The 16,709-nt window shown below is 40.3% G+C and overlaps 2 protein-coding genes across 7 annotated transcripts in view; both read left to right on the forward strand.

Annotated features, from left to right (window-relative positions):
* Positions 1–16,709, forward strand: part of LOC127043896 (dynein axonemal heavy chain 5-like) — a 644,537-nt gene that overhangs the window by 204,120 nt on the left and 423,708 nt on the right. The gene's annotated exons all lie outside the window — the stretch shown is intronic.
* The window catches only part of LOC127043926 (uncharacterized), a 57,026-nt gene that overhangs the window by 34,923 nt on the left and 5,394 nt on the right, over positions 1–16,709 (forward strand). For all 6 annotated transcript variants that reach the window (XM_050938209.1, XM_050938210.1, XM_050938211.1 and 3 more), the window contains 8 exons: positions 1,091–1,227; positions 3,455–3,574; positions 4,195–4,225; positions 6,841–6,865; positions 8,470–8,494; positions 11,229–11,267; positions 12,198–12,299; positions 13,756–13,870. In XM_050938209.1, the coding sequence (XP_050794166.1) occupies positions 1,091–1,227; positions 3,455–3,574; positions 4,195–4,225; positions 6,841–6,865; positions 8,470–8,494; positions 11,229–11,267; positions 12,198–12,299; positions 13,756–13,870 (594 nt within the window). The remainder of the gene's footprint in view (positions 1–1,090; positions 1,228–3,454; positions 3,575–4,194; positions 4,226–6,840; positions 6,866–8,469; positions 8,495–11,228; positions 11,268–12,197; positions 12,300–13,755; positions 13,871–16,709) is intronic.

Below are 16,709 nucleotides of genomic sequence, written 5' to 3' on the forward strand. Positions count from 1 at the left end.
TGCTTTATCCTCTTGTTCAATATGGGGCCTGGAGCATTATTTGCTGCACATTCACTATTTCAATCCTTGCTATGAAAACAGAATTATTTCCTCAAATCTTTTCTATAGCACTCATCTGAGTGCTTTACAAACAATTTATTTTCATTGTGTAGGATGTATTATCATCCCCATTTTATAGATGTGGAGCTAAAATACAGAGAAATTAAGGTCCAAAGTGTCCACTAATTTTGGGTGCCCAATTTGAGACACGAATATTTTTTTTTCCTGAGTACTTAGCATTATATATCACTGTACAGGTTCTAAGCACAGTTCCCATTGTCTGCAGTTGCAAGACTGCAACACGTGAGGGAAGTTTGGTTTAAGTGACCTGCTGAGCATCACATAGTAATTTGTGGCAGAGGCAGGGATAGAATCCAATTCTCCAGGATGGTGTTCCAATTCCTTCGCCATGAGATCTTTCCCTTCCTGTGAACTCTTTCCTCATTTAGTACACACCTCCCAGGATCCTACAAACAAGAGTCTTCAGGTCTACACAATGCTGATACATCCCTAGAACTGTGATCATCCTGTATATTGAATGAGGCATGGATCCTGTAGGAAAAATAGTATGGGAGGTCATGTAATTAAAGACTACATAGGCATGCATAAAGGGGCTGAATTAAGGTTTCCTGTGCAACCTTAATTCTTGCATTTCCTAACTTTTCAGTGCTTGATCTTAACATTCTTTTATGGTATGTGCTTGTTTGCACCCTCTGTTTTTTTTTCTTCTGGTTGGACATTCTTAAGTTTCTAGGTATATGAAGTACTGTGATCCTGCTGTGACAGGCAGTCTACCAAGAACAGAACTTTTACTCAGAGAAAAGTCTGTACTGGTGAAGAGAGAAACTTGTGCTAACAAATATTACCAGTAAGACATCTGATCCTTAGTGGGCGATTGTGAGGAAATGTAGGAAATACCTAAAATGGATCAGTATCTTTTATCATTGATTCATCATTGGTTGTCCCTACACAACTGAAATATGAATAAATTTATTCATAATTGCCTGTGTAAAGAAATGTAAGTACTTGTAACTTTTTTTTTATTTTATAGGTTTAGAACATGTGGTTGAAATCAGATTTGAAGGGAGGAGAGAACCGCATTATGAATGCAAACTGTGTGAATTTAACACAGAGATGGCACCTATGATAGAACATCTCAGTGGCTATAAACACAGAAGAGCATATATTGTAAGTAAAATTTTATGCATTTGAGTCAGTGCTTAAATACTCTATTACCTATTTGTTATTTTTCTTTTGTATAGTTGTTTATATTGCGATAGCTCCTAGGGGCCTCATTATGAGTTAATAATAATATATAATGAATACTAAGGAATCCAAAGCATAGATGAATTGGGAAGACATGGCAACATTTTTACTTTTTGTTATTTAGACAGGTGGTGATTAGGGTTTGCTCAGGAGGTTGCTAATGAGATAGGGAGCATGTCCAGCTGCACTAGTGACCAAAAGTCATTGCTATCTAAAAGGTGGCTGAAGTGAACAGCCAGTTATCTGCTCAGTAACCAGTTAAGGTATGGTCACTGAGAACCTTGGGCAACTCCTCGTGTATCCAGACTTGTGGTTTTCTGGACCCCATCAGTTGCGATTGAATATGTTATGGCACAGGTTGTATTCAGAGGATTGGCAAATGGTGATGAAGCCCATTTGTTGTTCCTGATTCAGTTAGATCTCTTGACTTCTTCTCTTAATCCAATAGACGTGTCATTCTAGCAGGTCAGATTGCCAAGAGTGATCAGTAAATTTGTGTACTGAACTGGCTTCTGGGTGTAAATGTGTTTAATTTATGATTTTTAAAGCCTTAAGTGATATAGCACTCTGTTGTCGTTTTTAAAACAACCTCTTCTCTATTGCTTGAATATGGTCTTGCTTTTAGTCCCTAGTGTAAGTCTTATACACCAGTGACTCTATTGTAGTGATTTGAGGTTGACAGGACTACCCAGTTGTGAGCTCAGCTGTGAGGAAAGTGGATAAACATTCATAAAATAGTCCAATAACTTATAACAAATTTTAGTGGGTAAAGGAGACCAAAGACTGGATTAGTCTTAAAAAGTCTGCTGATATAACACAAAGACTGTAAGATCATGTCTGGTAACCAAGAGGAATGTGAGACTGGAAATTAATGGACCAAAATTAGGTTTAATAGTCTAATGAGGGCATGGGTTGTTCTGTCCGTCAGGTCCTTTTGAGGTCCCTTTTCTTTTTTAATTAAGACTCTGAGGGGAGGCTCAAATTAACATTTGGAGAACCCATGGCCTGAATGGATCAATCTGTGCCATTGTGATGGTTACCTCCGACATCTCCTTGGTTGCCCAGGTCCACTGTGATACCATTGGACCGTCACAGTCCTGATTCTGATCAACGTCCTGACCAGACTGGACCAGAAAGAAAGATCTAGATGACATTGTCACCTCCAACAGCTAAATCCCCAACACCACCTCCCTGGTGTGAGAGACTTGGGTTCCTGCTATCACCCATTCCCATGTGTGGTGTTTTCCTTTTTCACCCTATCTTTTTTTTTTCCCCCCATCTGTTATTTTTTACATTTTGTCTAAAAAAGAATCTGGCTTAGCTGGCTAAGAAAACTCCACCTTTTGCAGTACTATTATGAGCCCGGGTCCAGGAGAGACTGCTATAAGCAAAACCCTAAACAACCCGATGCTGGTACAAGTTTCAGGATGGCCCTGTGTTTCTCTAGTAGTGAGATTTGCAAGTAAGAATCAACACCAAAGACAGAAGCTGCATTTTCTACCTTTGTATTATTTTCTTTCCTCTTTATGTGTGCGCTTGTCTTATTTTGTCGTCAAGGAAATGGCATCAGACTTTAAGAACAACAGCAGCTCCAACCCATCTCAGCTGCTTTTTCTTCTCCCTGTATCTCTTCCTCCATCTTTAATACTCAGGATGGTTTATAGAAAAACTTTCTATGGTTACAGTGAAGAGGAATAAGGGATACTGTTAAAATGAAAGCCTTAATACGCTGCATTGCAAACTTTTCTTTTCCATGTCTTCAATAAAGGTTCAAGAATTTTTAGCAGTGTTTGGGTCATGGGACTAAGCAGTCTGAGATCTCTCTACTAAAACTCTTGAAGCATGTCACAACTCCTTCTCTTAGTCCATCAGAGCCCAAGTCTGGTGGCCTTTAGGACATTGTACATTGTTTCTTTTGTCAAGTGTCTTACCTGAGTTCTGTATAGTGTTACAATTCTGTAGTGATGAAAACGAATAAAAAATGATCATATTAAATCACGATTAGTTATATTCTGCTAGAGTAAATGTAGGACCATAATGTCTAAAATCTTGCTGTTTAGTTTTCTCCACAGATATTGTAAAATTTTCCAAAAAGCATGACTTGTCAGATTTAGTATTGAAATGGTCTCAAACCTTTTTTCACTGACAGTCTAAAGAATTTCCAGATAAAATGAAGAAAAACACACCAGGCGTGAAAGAGGACAAAGTCTCATTTCTCAGACGGATAGCAAGAGAGATAGAAAAGGCTGAAGGTTTAAAAATGTATAAGGTAAATTGGATAAGTTTAAACTAGAAACTACATTTCTTCTTTGGTTCTGTATCCAGGTTCAGGCAAACTAGATACTAGGCCCTATTAAATTTTTTATTTTTAAAAGTAATAAACTCTATTTAATTTTACAGAGTGCTTTCAGAAAGCATACATTTTCCTGAGTCAATATTTCACTTAATGCTGATCAAAAAATCAGGAGGATTCCTTAAAATTTCACCAAAACCTTTTTGCTGTTTTCACAGAAATTTAGAACTTTTAGAATCAGAAATTATCCAGCCAGTCCTGTTTTCAGTGATAAATGTTAGGTATATTACATTAAGATTCATAGTGGCAAAGGGTTGTAATTAGAATCGTAGGATCTTAGGAAATTCTTGCATCTCAAACTTGATTCTTTCAGAAAACAAGTGCTAATTTGTAAGATTGCCTGGTAATGTTTAGCATTTGTTAAATTTAAAATTGTGGTGCAATAGATAGTGGTAAATAAAGGTACAGTGGGATGGGTTCTCTAGGGGCTCCAGTTTCTGCTGGGCACAGCAGAGGAGTTGGACTGTGGGGTAACAACCAATATTAATATGTAAGCGAGAAAGTCTTATCTAAACAAGCCTGTTTTTGTTTCCTAGACTGAAGGTTATACAAGACCCAGTATATCTTGTAAGTTTGTCAAGTTGTGTGAATATAATTTTAATATATTTTAAAATAAAACTTCAGTAAATGAATATTTGAACCTAACTTGAGATTACAGAGAGCCACAAAAGTTAGTGATTACCTAAAATGTGTACAATTTTAGAGCAATAGCTTTGGTATGCATATAATTTTCTGTTTTTAAATCCTCTAGTGTTTTTAATTAGATGTGCAAAAATGATCTTGTTATATTTTTCACATTTCTGAAACATTTCGAAAATAGTGAAAATGAATCTGGCAGTATTGAAGATATGCAGTGTTGCTGTATGTGTGTTGGTCCCAGGATATTAGACAAGGTGCATGAGGTAATTTTTTTTATTGAATCAACTTCTGTTGGTGAAAGAGACAAGCTTTTTAGTTACACAGCTCTTCTTCAGGTCTGGGAAATGTAGGTAGTGTGTCACAGCTAAATAAAAGATGGAACAGATTGTTTAGCACAGGGGTAGGCAACCTATGGCAAGTGTGCTGAAGGCGGCACTCAAGTTGATTTTCAGTAGCACTCTCACTGCCCAGGTCCTGGCCACCGGTCCAGGGGGCTGTGCATTTTAATTTAATTTTAAATGAAGCTACTTAAACATTTTAAAAACCTTATTTACTTTACATACAACAATAATTTAGTTATATATTATAGACTTATAGAAGGAGACCTTCTAAAAACTTTAAAATGTATTACTGGCGCGCGAAACCTTAAATCAGAGTGAATAAATGAAGACTTGGCACATCACTTCTGAAAAGTTGCCGACCCCTGGTTTAGCATAAGTAACTAACACATATCTAAGATATAATGTGAACTATGTGTTAGCTACTTATGCTAAACAATCTTTCATCTTGTGTTTAGCTGTGACACTAAGTACGTTTCCCAGACCTGAAGAGCTCTATGTAAAGTTGAAAGCTTATCTCTTTTATCAACAGAACTTGGTTCAATAAAAAATATTACCTCACCCATTTTGTCTCTACTTTTAAGATCATATTGAATAGTTATTGTACTTATTAACTCAACTGAAAAATATATTTCAATGAAAAATGCAGTATTATGTCATTGTTTTGGAATAAGTTGATAAACATTTCTCCTTCCTGACTGAACTATGGCTATGTCTACACCACACACTGCTGGCAGTGGTGTGTAGGATGTGTAGCTATATGTTGCAGTGAAAAGCCAGCTGTGCAGTGTATAGCTATACCTGTAAGTGAGAGGCCCTGGCAGGGTGGAGGCAATGGGAAAAGACTGAGCCTTTTCCCACTGCTGGAGCTCTTCATTGCTGCTGGAGTCTTTCCCTGCAGTGGGGGAAGGCTCTAGCAATGGGGAGGCAATGTGATTCTATGCTGTTGAAAACAGCAGTATAGACAGGGATGCGCAGCTTGGGCAAGTAGACTGCTGTGTAGGGCATGTACTTGGATTCATACCCCTGTCCTTCAGGCGTGTCTTTACTTGCCTAAGCCACTCCTCACTATTTACACTGCTGTTTATGCCAGGGCAAGGGGGCCTACCTGGTTATGTACTCTACAGTCTGCTGAAAGAAGCTGAGTGCCCTCCACTAGAAAAAACTATGGGTTCTTTAGAGAACCTCTGAACTGGCTGTAGTATGCTAACAGTTCTCTGACCCATTAAAATGTCAGTGTGGCTGAATATTGCAAATACTGTATCTTTAAAATTAGCTTAGTAATGAAAAAGGTCAGATATAAATATTTGATCCAAATACATTTGTATAAATCTGGAACATCTTGATGTGACACAATCTGAATGATGCCAATTGGGGGCAGACAGTACCTGGTACATTTTAATAGTCTAATACAGAGGTGGGCAAACTACAGCCCACGGGCCAGATCTGGCTCCTCAGGGCTTTGGATCTAGCTCACAGGATTGCCCGCCGTGGCGCCGTGGGCCCCACACCACTCTCAGAAGTGGCCGGCACCACTTCCCTGCGGCCCTGGGCAGGGAGAGGGGGAAGAGGGCTCTGCGTTGCCCTTGACTCCAGGCACTGCTCCCTGCAGCTCCCATTGGCCGGGAACGGGCCCTTCCCCCCAGTGTGTGCCGCTGCCACTCCGGAGCCGCTTTAGGTAAGCGGCACCGGGCCGGAGCCCGAACCCTGCCTGCACCCTACCCCTCAACTCCCTGCCCTAAGCCCCCCTGCTTGCACCTCACATTCCTCCTGCACCCAACTCCCTGCCCTGAGCCCCCTGCTGCACCCCAGCCCCCTGCCCTAAGCCTCCTGCTTGCACCCTGTACCCCTCCTCTGCCCCAATCCCTTGCCCTGAGCCCCTTCCTGCACACAGCACCCCCTCCCACACCCTGCACCCAAACCTTTTGCCTCAGCCCTGCATACAGTTTCCCCACCCAGATGTGGCCCTCGGCCCAAAAAGTTTGCCCACCCCTGGTCTAATTGTAAGATGAGAGGGAAGGTGAATTTGGCTGATGGTGACAAAATTTAATCAGATCCATTGGCATAATGAACAGAGCCAGTGCTGAAGAGTTCTGTTCTTAACTAAGCTGGGAGTGTAAATAAATATTTAATTTATATTATCTATTTGCAATGATACTATAATGCACATGTGCTCTTGCTGACTGCATCCAATTTTTTTTCTAGCCTCCTCATCAAAGAAAAAATCAAGGTGAGGAAAACTCCAGTAAACTCCCACATTAATAGATTTATTACCATTATATCACCATACATTTGAAATGATTAAGGGCCACTGATTTTGTTTCTCAGACCATTGCAACTTGTCTTTAGAAAAAAATCCTACATTTTTTTAATTTGTTCTTTGTTCAGTTTTTCCTCTCGTACAAAACTTTGTTGATTATCAGTGAGTTATGGATTGCTATTTTAATCTTATATGTATAGCTGTGACTTTCTGATGTATTGCACTTGCTGAGTCATTTAATGGCAGCATGATATATTTATATAGAGAGAAACTTCAGATCATATCCCAAAATGATCCATCTTACCCAGGGCTGGCATTGGTTGAGAATGTTGCAGAGGTGGCACACAGTCAGAGGAGATGATGAAGATAATTAAGGCATTTTTCTTATCAAGGAGCTGATATTCTGTGAAGGAGCTTTGTTACTATTTATGTCTGTATAGTAGAAAAATAATGACGAATAATCACACTGTTAAATACTTTTCAGTTAGTATTCTATTGTTTAATATTTTGCATGTTTTTCTACATTTTCAAATATATTTAAATTACAACACAATGTAAAGTGTACAGTACTCACTTTACATTTTATTACAAATATTTGCACTGTAAAAATAAGATAGTATTTTTCAGTTCACCTCATACAAGTACCATAGTGCAATCTCTTTATCGTGAAAGTGCAATTTACAAATGTAGATTTTTTTTTTGTTACATAACTCCACTCAAACACAAAACGATGTGAAACTTTAGAGCCTACAAGTCTGAACATACGAATCTTTAGCGCATCTGGCACGTAAATATCTTGCCTGTTCTCACTTTCAGGTGACATTTTGTAAACAAGAAGGTGCAGTATTATCTCCCATGCATCTGAAGAAGTGGGTATTCACCCACGAAAGCTCATGCTCCAAAACGTCTGTTAGTCTATAAGGTGCCACAGGATTCTTTGCTTCTCCTACAAATGTAAACAAGCTTGTTTGTCTGACCAGTTGGCTGAACAAGAAGTAGGACTGAGTGGACGTGCAGACTCCAAAGTTTTATATTGTTTTATTTTTGAACGCAGTTAGTTTTTTGTACATAATTCTACATTTGTAAGTTCAACTTTCATGATAAAGAGATTGCACTACAGTACTTGTACTAAGTGAATTGAAAAATGCCAATTTTTATTTTTACAGTGCAAATATTTACAATAAAAAATGAATATAAAGTGAGTACTGTACACTTTGTATTCTGTTTTGTAACTGAAATCAATACGTTTGGAAATGTGGAGAACATCCAACAATAGTTATATAAATAGTATTCTGTTTAACAGCGCGATTAATCACGATTAATTTTTTTAATTTCTTGACAGCTCTAGTAGAAAGTGTTCTGGGACTCTTCTGGTGGCCTTATTGTGGTCCTATAGCCCAGTGTTAAATGTGATTGTATGATGTGCCATATGGTAGGAGGTCTTGATTAATAATTGAGATCACTTGGAAAGTTGAAATCTGTATGTAGGATGGCTTAGATAAAATTCTAAATCCTTTTTAAAATAGCCTTTATGCTGTTGCTTTAACAACTGAACTTTCTTCTTTTTATTCTAGGTGGGAAGATGATTACAAGCCTGAGGTAAGTGTTAGTAATTTTGAAATGTGTTGTATGATAGATATGTTTCATTGTTCTTGTTTTCTGAATGTTTACCTGTGTTTTGACTCAGTTTCCTATTTTATTGATATTGTATTCCACTTTATACAATAAAGTGAAATAACTGACTGTAACAAATCTTCATGTTGGTAAGAGATGCTTACCACTCTTTGGTTAATCAATTTTGTGGAGGAAGCTTTGTCTCTGTACCCCAAAAGTCAGTCAGTCTGCTTCCTCACTATTCCTTCCTTTAAATCAAAGACCTTCTATGCTCAATAACTTGTTAAATGTTGGGTTAGCAAAAGGACAATAAAAAAATCCACAGATTTTTCTCAAAGATGTACCCTAGCACAGTGTGGTCTTGGTTCATGACCGTGGCTCCTAGTTGCTACAATAATACAGATATTCAGTATATATTGATGATGCCCTTAGTAGCTGCCCTGAAAAGCACTAGGCACCAACAGCTTTGTCAGCCTTATCTTGATCTTAATATCAAAACTTTGACACACTATATGCTGTAAATCAGTGGTTCTCAACCTTTCCAGACTACTGTTCCCCTTTCAGGAGTCTAAGTTGTCTTGAGTACCCCAAGTTTCATCTCACTTAAAAACTACTTGCTTACAAAATCAGATCTAAAAATACAAAAGTGTCACAACACACTGAGAAATGGCTTACTTTCTTATTTTGTGTGTATGAAATTTTAGTTTGTACTGACTTTGCTAGGCTTTTTATGTAGCCTGTTGTAAAACTAGGCAAATATCTAGATGAGTTGATGTATCCCCTGGAAGACCTCTGCCTACACCCACGGGTATGCGTGCATCTATTTGAGAACCATTGCTGTAAGAACTATGATTCTTCTGGAATTTGGCACTGTGCGTGGTGTCAGGCCAACTAGTTGTCTTGATACTTTCGGTTCTCTTAGTTGTGGCCTATTTCATTGGCATTGATATCTGCTGGTACCATGAGAGCTATCAAAGCACAGTGTCTAATCAGGAAGAAATTGGCTCTCGGAGGAAGATATTCACATTCTATAAGAAATTCCACACTTGAATATGACATCTTACCTCTTCATCATGGCTTGTCATCAGTTGTTATGCTTTGGATTCACCACTAGACTTCTCTTCAGTTGCAGCTTTCTTGTACATTTGAAAAACTGATCTAGTTAAACCCATGCAAACTAGAGTTGCTAGGCGCCTGGTCAAAAAGGGACCCTGGTGACTCCAGTCAGGACCACTGGCCGAGCCATGAAAAATCTAGTCGGTGGTGCAGCGGGGCTAAGGCTCCTGGAAGCGGCTGGCATGTCCCTGTGGCCCCTATGCACAGGAGCAGCCAAGGAGGCTCTGCACATTGTCCCCGCCCCGAGTACCGGCTCCGCAGCTCCCATTGGCCTAGACCATGGCCAATGGGAGCTGCGGGGGCAGTGCCTGTGGGTGAGGGCAGTGCATCTAGCCTCCATGGCCACCCCTGCGCCTAGGAGCCAGAGCATGTCACCGCTTCCGGGAACTGCCTCAGATAAGCAACGTCCAGAGCCTGCACCGCACCCCGAACCTCCTCCACTAGCCCTGAGCCCTCTCCCACACACCAACTGCCTGCCCCCGCCCTGAGCCCTCTCCTGCGCTCCAAACCCCTCATCCCCAGTCCCACCCCAGAGCCTGCACCCTCAGCTGGAGTCCTCATCTTCCCCCCCACCCCAACCTCCTGGCCCCACCCCAAAGCCTGCATGCCATCCCACACTGCAAGCCCCAACCCAGAGCCCCCTTTTACACTCTGAACCCCTCATCCTTGGCCCCACCCCAGAGCCCATACCCCCAGCCAGAGTCCTCACCCCAAACCCTTCATCTCTGGCTCACCCCCAGCAACCACACCCCAACCCCTCTCCCCATTCTGGTGAAAATGAGCAAGTGAGCGAGGATGGGTGAGAGCGAGTGGTGGAGGGAGGGGGGGATGGCATGAGTGGGTGAGGGGCCTTAGAGAAGGGGTATGTTAGGGGCGAGGCCTCAGAGAAGAGGATGGGGCAAGGGTATTCTGTTTCCTTCAGTCAGAAAGTTGGCAACCCTAATGCGGAAACATTTATATTGTTTTAAAACAGTCTTATATAACTTTACCTTGCTTTGATGTATGTACCTTTAGTTAAACTTGTGCAATTGGATATTTGGAGTAGAGCCCAGGAGTCCTAATTCAGCCACTGACTCACTGACCATACACGAGCCTTTCAACCTCACTTTCTGCGTGTAAAATTGGCATAATTACTTCTATCCCTCATGGGTGTTGGATTTTTTTTATAAGGTGCTTTGATTATCCTCGTATGAAATATGTTAAGGGCAAAGTAAATTCTATTAGCATTTCACCTTAAGAATATCAACTTATCATTGAAATAAGCTGTAACATTTGAAAAAAAATGTTAAATATTTAACAGTAAAAGACCTGTTCTCTTGTGGTCAACATGAGAACAGAAAGGTAATTGCTGAAAGTGAAGAGGTTTTTCAGGAACCCTATATCTTGGGAGCTAAAGTCTGTCTTAATTTTGAAACTTACGTAGCCCAAAATGGAAATATTGCAGTTGTTACTGTATATACCAGCAATAGGGGCCTAAGATTATAATTGACATCTGTAAAATAGTTTCTTCCCTCAAGCATTTGGTTGTTATATATTATGATATTTTGCAGAAGAATATATATAAGCACTATAATCAGTCCTTGCGGTGGTTTTCCCCCTACAGAATGATCCAGTTCGAAAGCAGAAAGCTCTAGAATACTTGGTATGTACAAAAAGTACTTCTTTCCAGGATTTGCTATGTTTTAACACTGGATTTGCACCACTGCAGAAAGAACAAATCTTGCGTGAATCACTTGAAAGATTATGAATGAACTTGATCAGTAATTCCTAGTTTTTAAGTCATATTTCACCAAATCTTAAAGATTGAGCAGCTACAGTACAAATAAATCCTTTGCTGCTTGCTGTTGCCTGTAACATCATACTTTAGAACTTGAATTTGAACTGCTTCAGAGTTCAAAGAAATAGAACTTGATATCTCTGCTTTTTGTAGTAGAGATTTTAACATTAGCTGCTAAAGTAATTTTAATAATGTTTAATGTCTAAAATGTTTTGCTAAGAGAATGTTTATGATTGATTATGGCCTGTAATTTGTTCATGGAAGTGTCTCGTCTGTATTTAGAAGCTCTGAGAAGAAAAGGTTGCTTAACTATTTTCTTTAAAAATAATTTGAAGAGAGACTCAGACACCTGCTTCATCCTGCCATTTTGGTTTTTACTGTGGTGCTTTCTGGCTGCTCTCCCCACTCTTTTATGCCATTTTGCCCCAACAAAATTCCAGAAATGTCATTCTGAATCCTAAAATGTCTAAGGCAGTGTGAAACATTGGAAACAGCTACCAGTGTGGATGAAAAGCCCTCTTTATTTAGATTATCATCTGATTCAGTCATCACTGGGATTTGAGGTCTGTTAGCATCCAGTTTGTAAATTCTCAGCCCTTTTTTTGCTTTTTACTTCTCATTTCCTTAATTTTTTGCTTAAGTTGGTCCTTAGACTTCATTTGAATCCATTTATTTTGCATCTGTTTCCCAAAACTCATGATCTCCTTTGGGAAGTCTGGTTGAGTATTTGAGATAAGTGTCCTTATTGTTTGAAACTTAACCTTTTTGAATGTGTGATTATTTTTAATTTGACAGGAAACTTTTCAGGTCACCTCAGACACAGAAGCAACTCTGGTAGTTAGTATTACACAAGATCTGACAGAAGCTTTGAAGACCTTTTGTAAAAAGAAAGCAGCTGTAAGTAATTGGTCTATCTCAATGACTAGTTTCCAAATTGTGGTGTTCTGTTGCAAGGGTTTTCCCATTGGTTTACCCATTCCTCCCATTCATAATCATGTCTGCAACAACTACGGCATTCGGCACAGAAATTAGGAAATAAATTTAAGTATAAGTAGCTTGGTTTTTAAAAGTTAATTGCACTGTTTTTTTTTCTTTTCAATTTCTTTTCCATGTCCCATTTGTCCAGTTTTTCTCACCTCTGCATGTCTCTCTCTGAAGTTGGCCTCCTTTACCACCTCCTGCACATGCTTACATGTTGCCTAGTTGTCCTCCCACCACACTACTTTCCTGCCACTTATATATCCAAGATATAAGGGAACTAACTCAACCATTTGGTGTTTTTCCCCAAATGACACTAGTTGGCTGCTTCATTCTTTTCTCCCCTGGACATGTGGACAGTTCTCACTGGTGGCATGCAGCTCTGTTCCTGCTTGAGGCTTTGAGCCATGAGAACAGCTCCTGTTTCTTCTTCTCATATAGCAGCAGACTGTAGTAGAGACAACTAGACTGGTTGCTCTTTTGTTTCTGTCTGCTTATATATAGCGACCAGTGAAAATCACGGTTCCATGAAACCATGATAAGTTAGCCTAGTATTGCGACTTTGAACAGCAGAGAGGCGGAAGCAGGCATCCCTGCTTTCTCCCTGTTGAGGCCACAGCTGCTTGTAGGGGGGTTAGCAGACTGGTCCCATTCTGGAGTAGGGCAGGGAGGTGGTGGATTGGTCCTATTCTGGAAGGAAGGGGATTGGCTGGGATGGGGATGTGTCTCATTATATGGCTCCAGATGGTTTGGCCCAGCCAGGGGCAGAGATCAGGGCCTGGCTTACGCTCAGCAGCCATGCATATTCTGTGAAATTCAAACGTTCACCCATGACATTTCCAGGGATATTATTTTAAAATACAACAAAGTTTTGAAAACCTGTACAGTAACTGGAGAAGGAAGAGGGGAATAAGGAAAATAATCCCTGAAGTCTTTCAAGGAAAAAAACGTTAAGCACTGTCAAAACTAGAATGTATTAATACTGGCCAAATGGTTAGTATGTTTGGTTGGCTTTCATTTTGCTATCACTAGATACATTTTGATAAACAGGTATCATAAGGTGTGTATGTGTGAGAGAGAGAGAGAGAGAGAGCTCAAAGGCCTAACTTGTATATTTCATGTTGATTTTACTCAGGTTAATGGCTAATTCAAAACTCAGGTCAAATGGGAGGAAGTTGTTACTCACATTGATAGTTGTGAGGAAAATAGGGAGCAAACTTGAGCAGCACAGCAAAACATAGGATTCATTGCTTAAAAATAGCATTATCAATGAAAATTATTGGCGTTCTGTAGGAAAAGTTGCTATTTTTGAAATGTTGAAAATGAAATGTAAATTTTTAGAACAAGTACAATGAGATGTGCTTTATTTCCCCAGGTCAATTATGCCAGCAGCCTGAGGCCACTGATGTCAATATCTCAAGATGAGCTTTCAGCAGGAAGAAACATCCAGAAACCATACAAGTCTTTTGAAAATTACAAAGGCAATTCAGGTACTTTGCAGGGTGTCTTTCTCAAAATATTCTTAATAAAGTGGTTTTGAATTCACAGAACATGCTATATGAGGACTTAAACCTCTGCCCAGTCATGCTACTCTGCGACTAGAATGCTGTGCTTTAGAAGTGCTCTGTGATTTCCATTTCTTGTCTGGTACAGTTCAAGGAGTTTTGGGTTTTAATCTGTTAAATCCTTCCTGTTTCTGGTACTGACCACCTGAGGACCTGCCCATTTCATTGGGTGGTACCAAAGTAGCTGAGATTTAACAGGCGGTGCTAGAGCTGTCATCTTCTGGCTTTCATGGGAGGGTTTCTTCAGTGAGGGGTCGGTCTGCCATATTGTCCAGTGAGCAGAAATAAATCTGCTGAAACCACTAAAGGGCACAGGGTAAGATGTATGCCTCCCTGCTCTAGAGTATTACTAAACTATTTTTTTGGTCGGGGGGAGTTAGGTATGGGTCAGCCACTACATGAAATAAGTACGAGTGGTGCTGTACCAACCTATGTGTAAAGACAATGTCACAACCATCCCTTGTCTGTCCACCTGAAGAACAGTCTGATTTTGTTAAAGGGAATTCTGGGACTGAAGAAAGATGTAGCTGATTTCATGGCATAAGAGCAAACCATCCCACTGCCTAGGAATGATAGGAAGCATAGCAAGAGACCACCCTGGCTTAACCAGGAGATCTTCAATGATCTAAAACTCAAAAAAATAAGAATCCTATAAAGAGTGGAAACTAGATCAAATTACAAAGGATGAAAAGAAATCAATAACACAAATATGTAGAGACAAAATTAGAAAGGAAAAGGCACAAAATGAGATTAAACTAGCTAGAGACAAAAAGGGTAACAAGAAAACATTCTACAAGAGTGTTTCTCAAACTGGGGTTGCCGCTTGTGTAGGGAAAGCACTTGGCGGGCCAGGCCAGTTTGTTTACTTGCCCCATCCACAGGTCTGGCTGATTGCAGCTCCCACTGGCCGCGGTTCGCTGCTCTGGGCCAATGGGAGCTGCTGAAAGCGGCGCAGGCCAAGGGACATACTGGCGGCCACTTCCAGCAGCTCCCATTGGCCGCGGTTTGCTGCTGAAGGCCAGTGGGAGCCGCGATCGGCCGGACCTGCGGACGAGGCAGGTAAATGAACTGGCCCAGCCCACCAGAGGCTTTCCCTACACAAGCAGCGACCCCAGTTTGAGAAACACTGTTCTACCAATACACTAGAAGCAAGAGGAAGACCAGACATGGTAGGCCTATTACTCAGTGGGGGGAGGGGAATAACAAAAAATGTGGAAATGGCAGAAGCGCCAAATGATTTTTTTTTTGTTTTGTTTTGTTTTTCACTAAAAAGATTTAATAACAATTGGATATCTAACTTAGTGAATGCCAGTGAAAATGAGGTAGGATCAGAGGCTAAAATAGGGAAAGAACAAGTTAGAAATTACTTAGACAAGTTAGATGTTTTCAAGTCACCAGGGTCTGATGAAATACATCGTAGACTACTCAAGGAGCTGAATTAGGAGACATCTGAGCCGTTAGCAATTATCTTTGAAAAGTCATAGAAGATGGGAGAGATTTCAGAGGACTGGAAAAGGTGCAAATTATAGTCCTAATCAATAAAAGGGGGACTAAAGACAACCCGGAAATTACAGACCAGTTATGTTAACTTCAGTACCCGGAAATAATGGAGTAAATAATTAAGCAATCTGTTTGCAGACACCTAAAAGATAATAAAGTGATAAGTAACATTCAGCATGGATTTGTCAAGAACAAATCATGTCAAACCAACCTAATAGCTTTCTTTGACATGCTAACAAGCCTTGTGGATGGGGAGAAGCAGTAGGATGTGGTATATCTTGACTTTAGTAAAGTTTTTGATACTGTCTCTCATGGCCTTCTCATAAACAAATTAGGGAAATACAATTTAGATGGAGCTACTGTAAGATGGGTGCATAGCTGGTTGGAAAGCTGTTCCCAGAGAGTAATTATCAGTGGTTCACAGTCAAGATGGAAGGGTGCATCACATGGGGTCCCACAGGGGTTGGATTTGGGTCCAGTTCTGCTCAATATCTTCATCAATTATTTAGATAATGGCATAGAGCAGGGGTAGGCAACCTATGGCACGGGTGCCTAAGGCGGCACACAAGCTGATTTTCAGTGGCACTCACACTGCCTGGGTCCTGGCCACTGGTCCAGGGAGGCTCTGCATTTTATTTAATTTTAAATGAAGCTTCTTAAATATTTAAAAAACCTTATTTACTTTACGTACGACAATAGTTTAGTTATATATTATAGACTTATAGAAAGAGGGCTTCTAAGAACGTTAAAATGTATTACTGGCACGCGAAACCTCAAATTAGAGCGAATGAATGAAGACTTGGCACACCACTTCTGAAAGGTTGCCGACCTCTGGCACAGAAAGTACACTTATAAATTTTGTGGGTGATACCAAGCGGGGAGGGGTTGCAAGTGCTTTGGAGAATAGAATTAAAATTCAAAATGACCTGGAGAAATGGTCTGCAGTAAATAAGATGAAATTCAGTAAGGGCAAATGCAAAGTACTCCACTTAGGAAGGACCAATCAGTTGCGCACACACAAAATGACTGCCTAGGAAGGAGTACTATGGAAAAAGGATCTTGGGGTCATAGTGGATCACAATCTAAATATGAGTCAACAGTGTAACGTTGTTGCAAATAAAGCATACACCATTCTGGGCTGCATTAGCAGGAGTGTTGTAGGCAATGTACAAGAAATAATTCTTCTGCTCTACTCCATGCTCATTAGGCCTTAACTGGAGTATTGTGTCCAGTTCTGGGCACCACATTTCAAGAAGGATGTGGG

Source organism: Gopherus flavomarginatus, chromosome 2 (assembly GCF_025201925.1).
Source record: "Gopherus flavomarginatus isolate rGopFla2 chromosome 2, rGopFla2.mat.asm, whole genome shotgun sequence".
NCBI lineage: Eukaryota > Metazoa > Chordata > Testudines > Testudinidae > Gopherus > Gopherus flavomarginatus.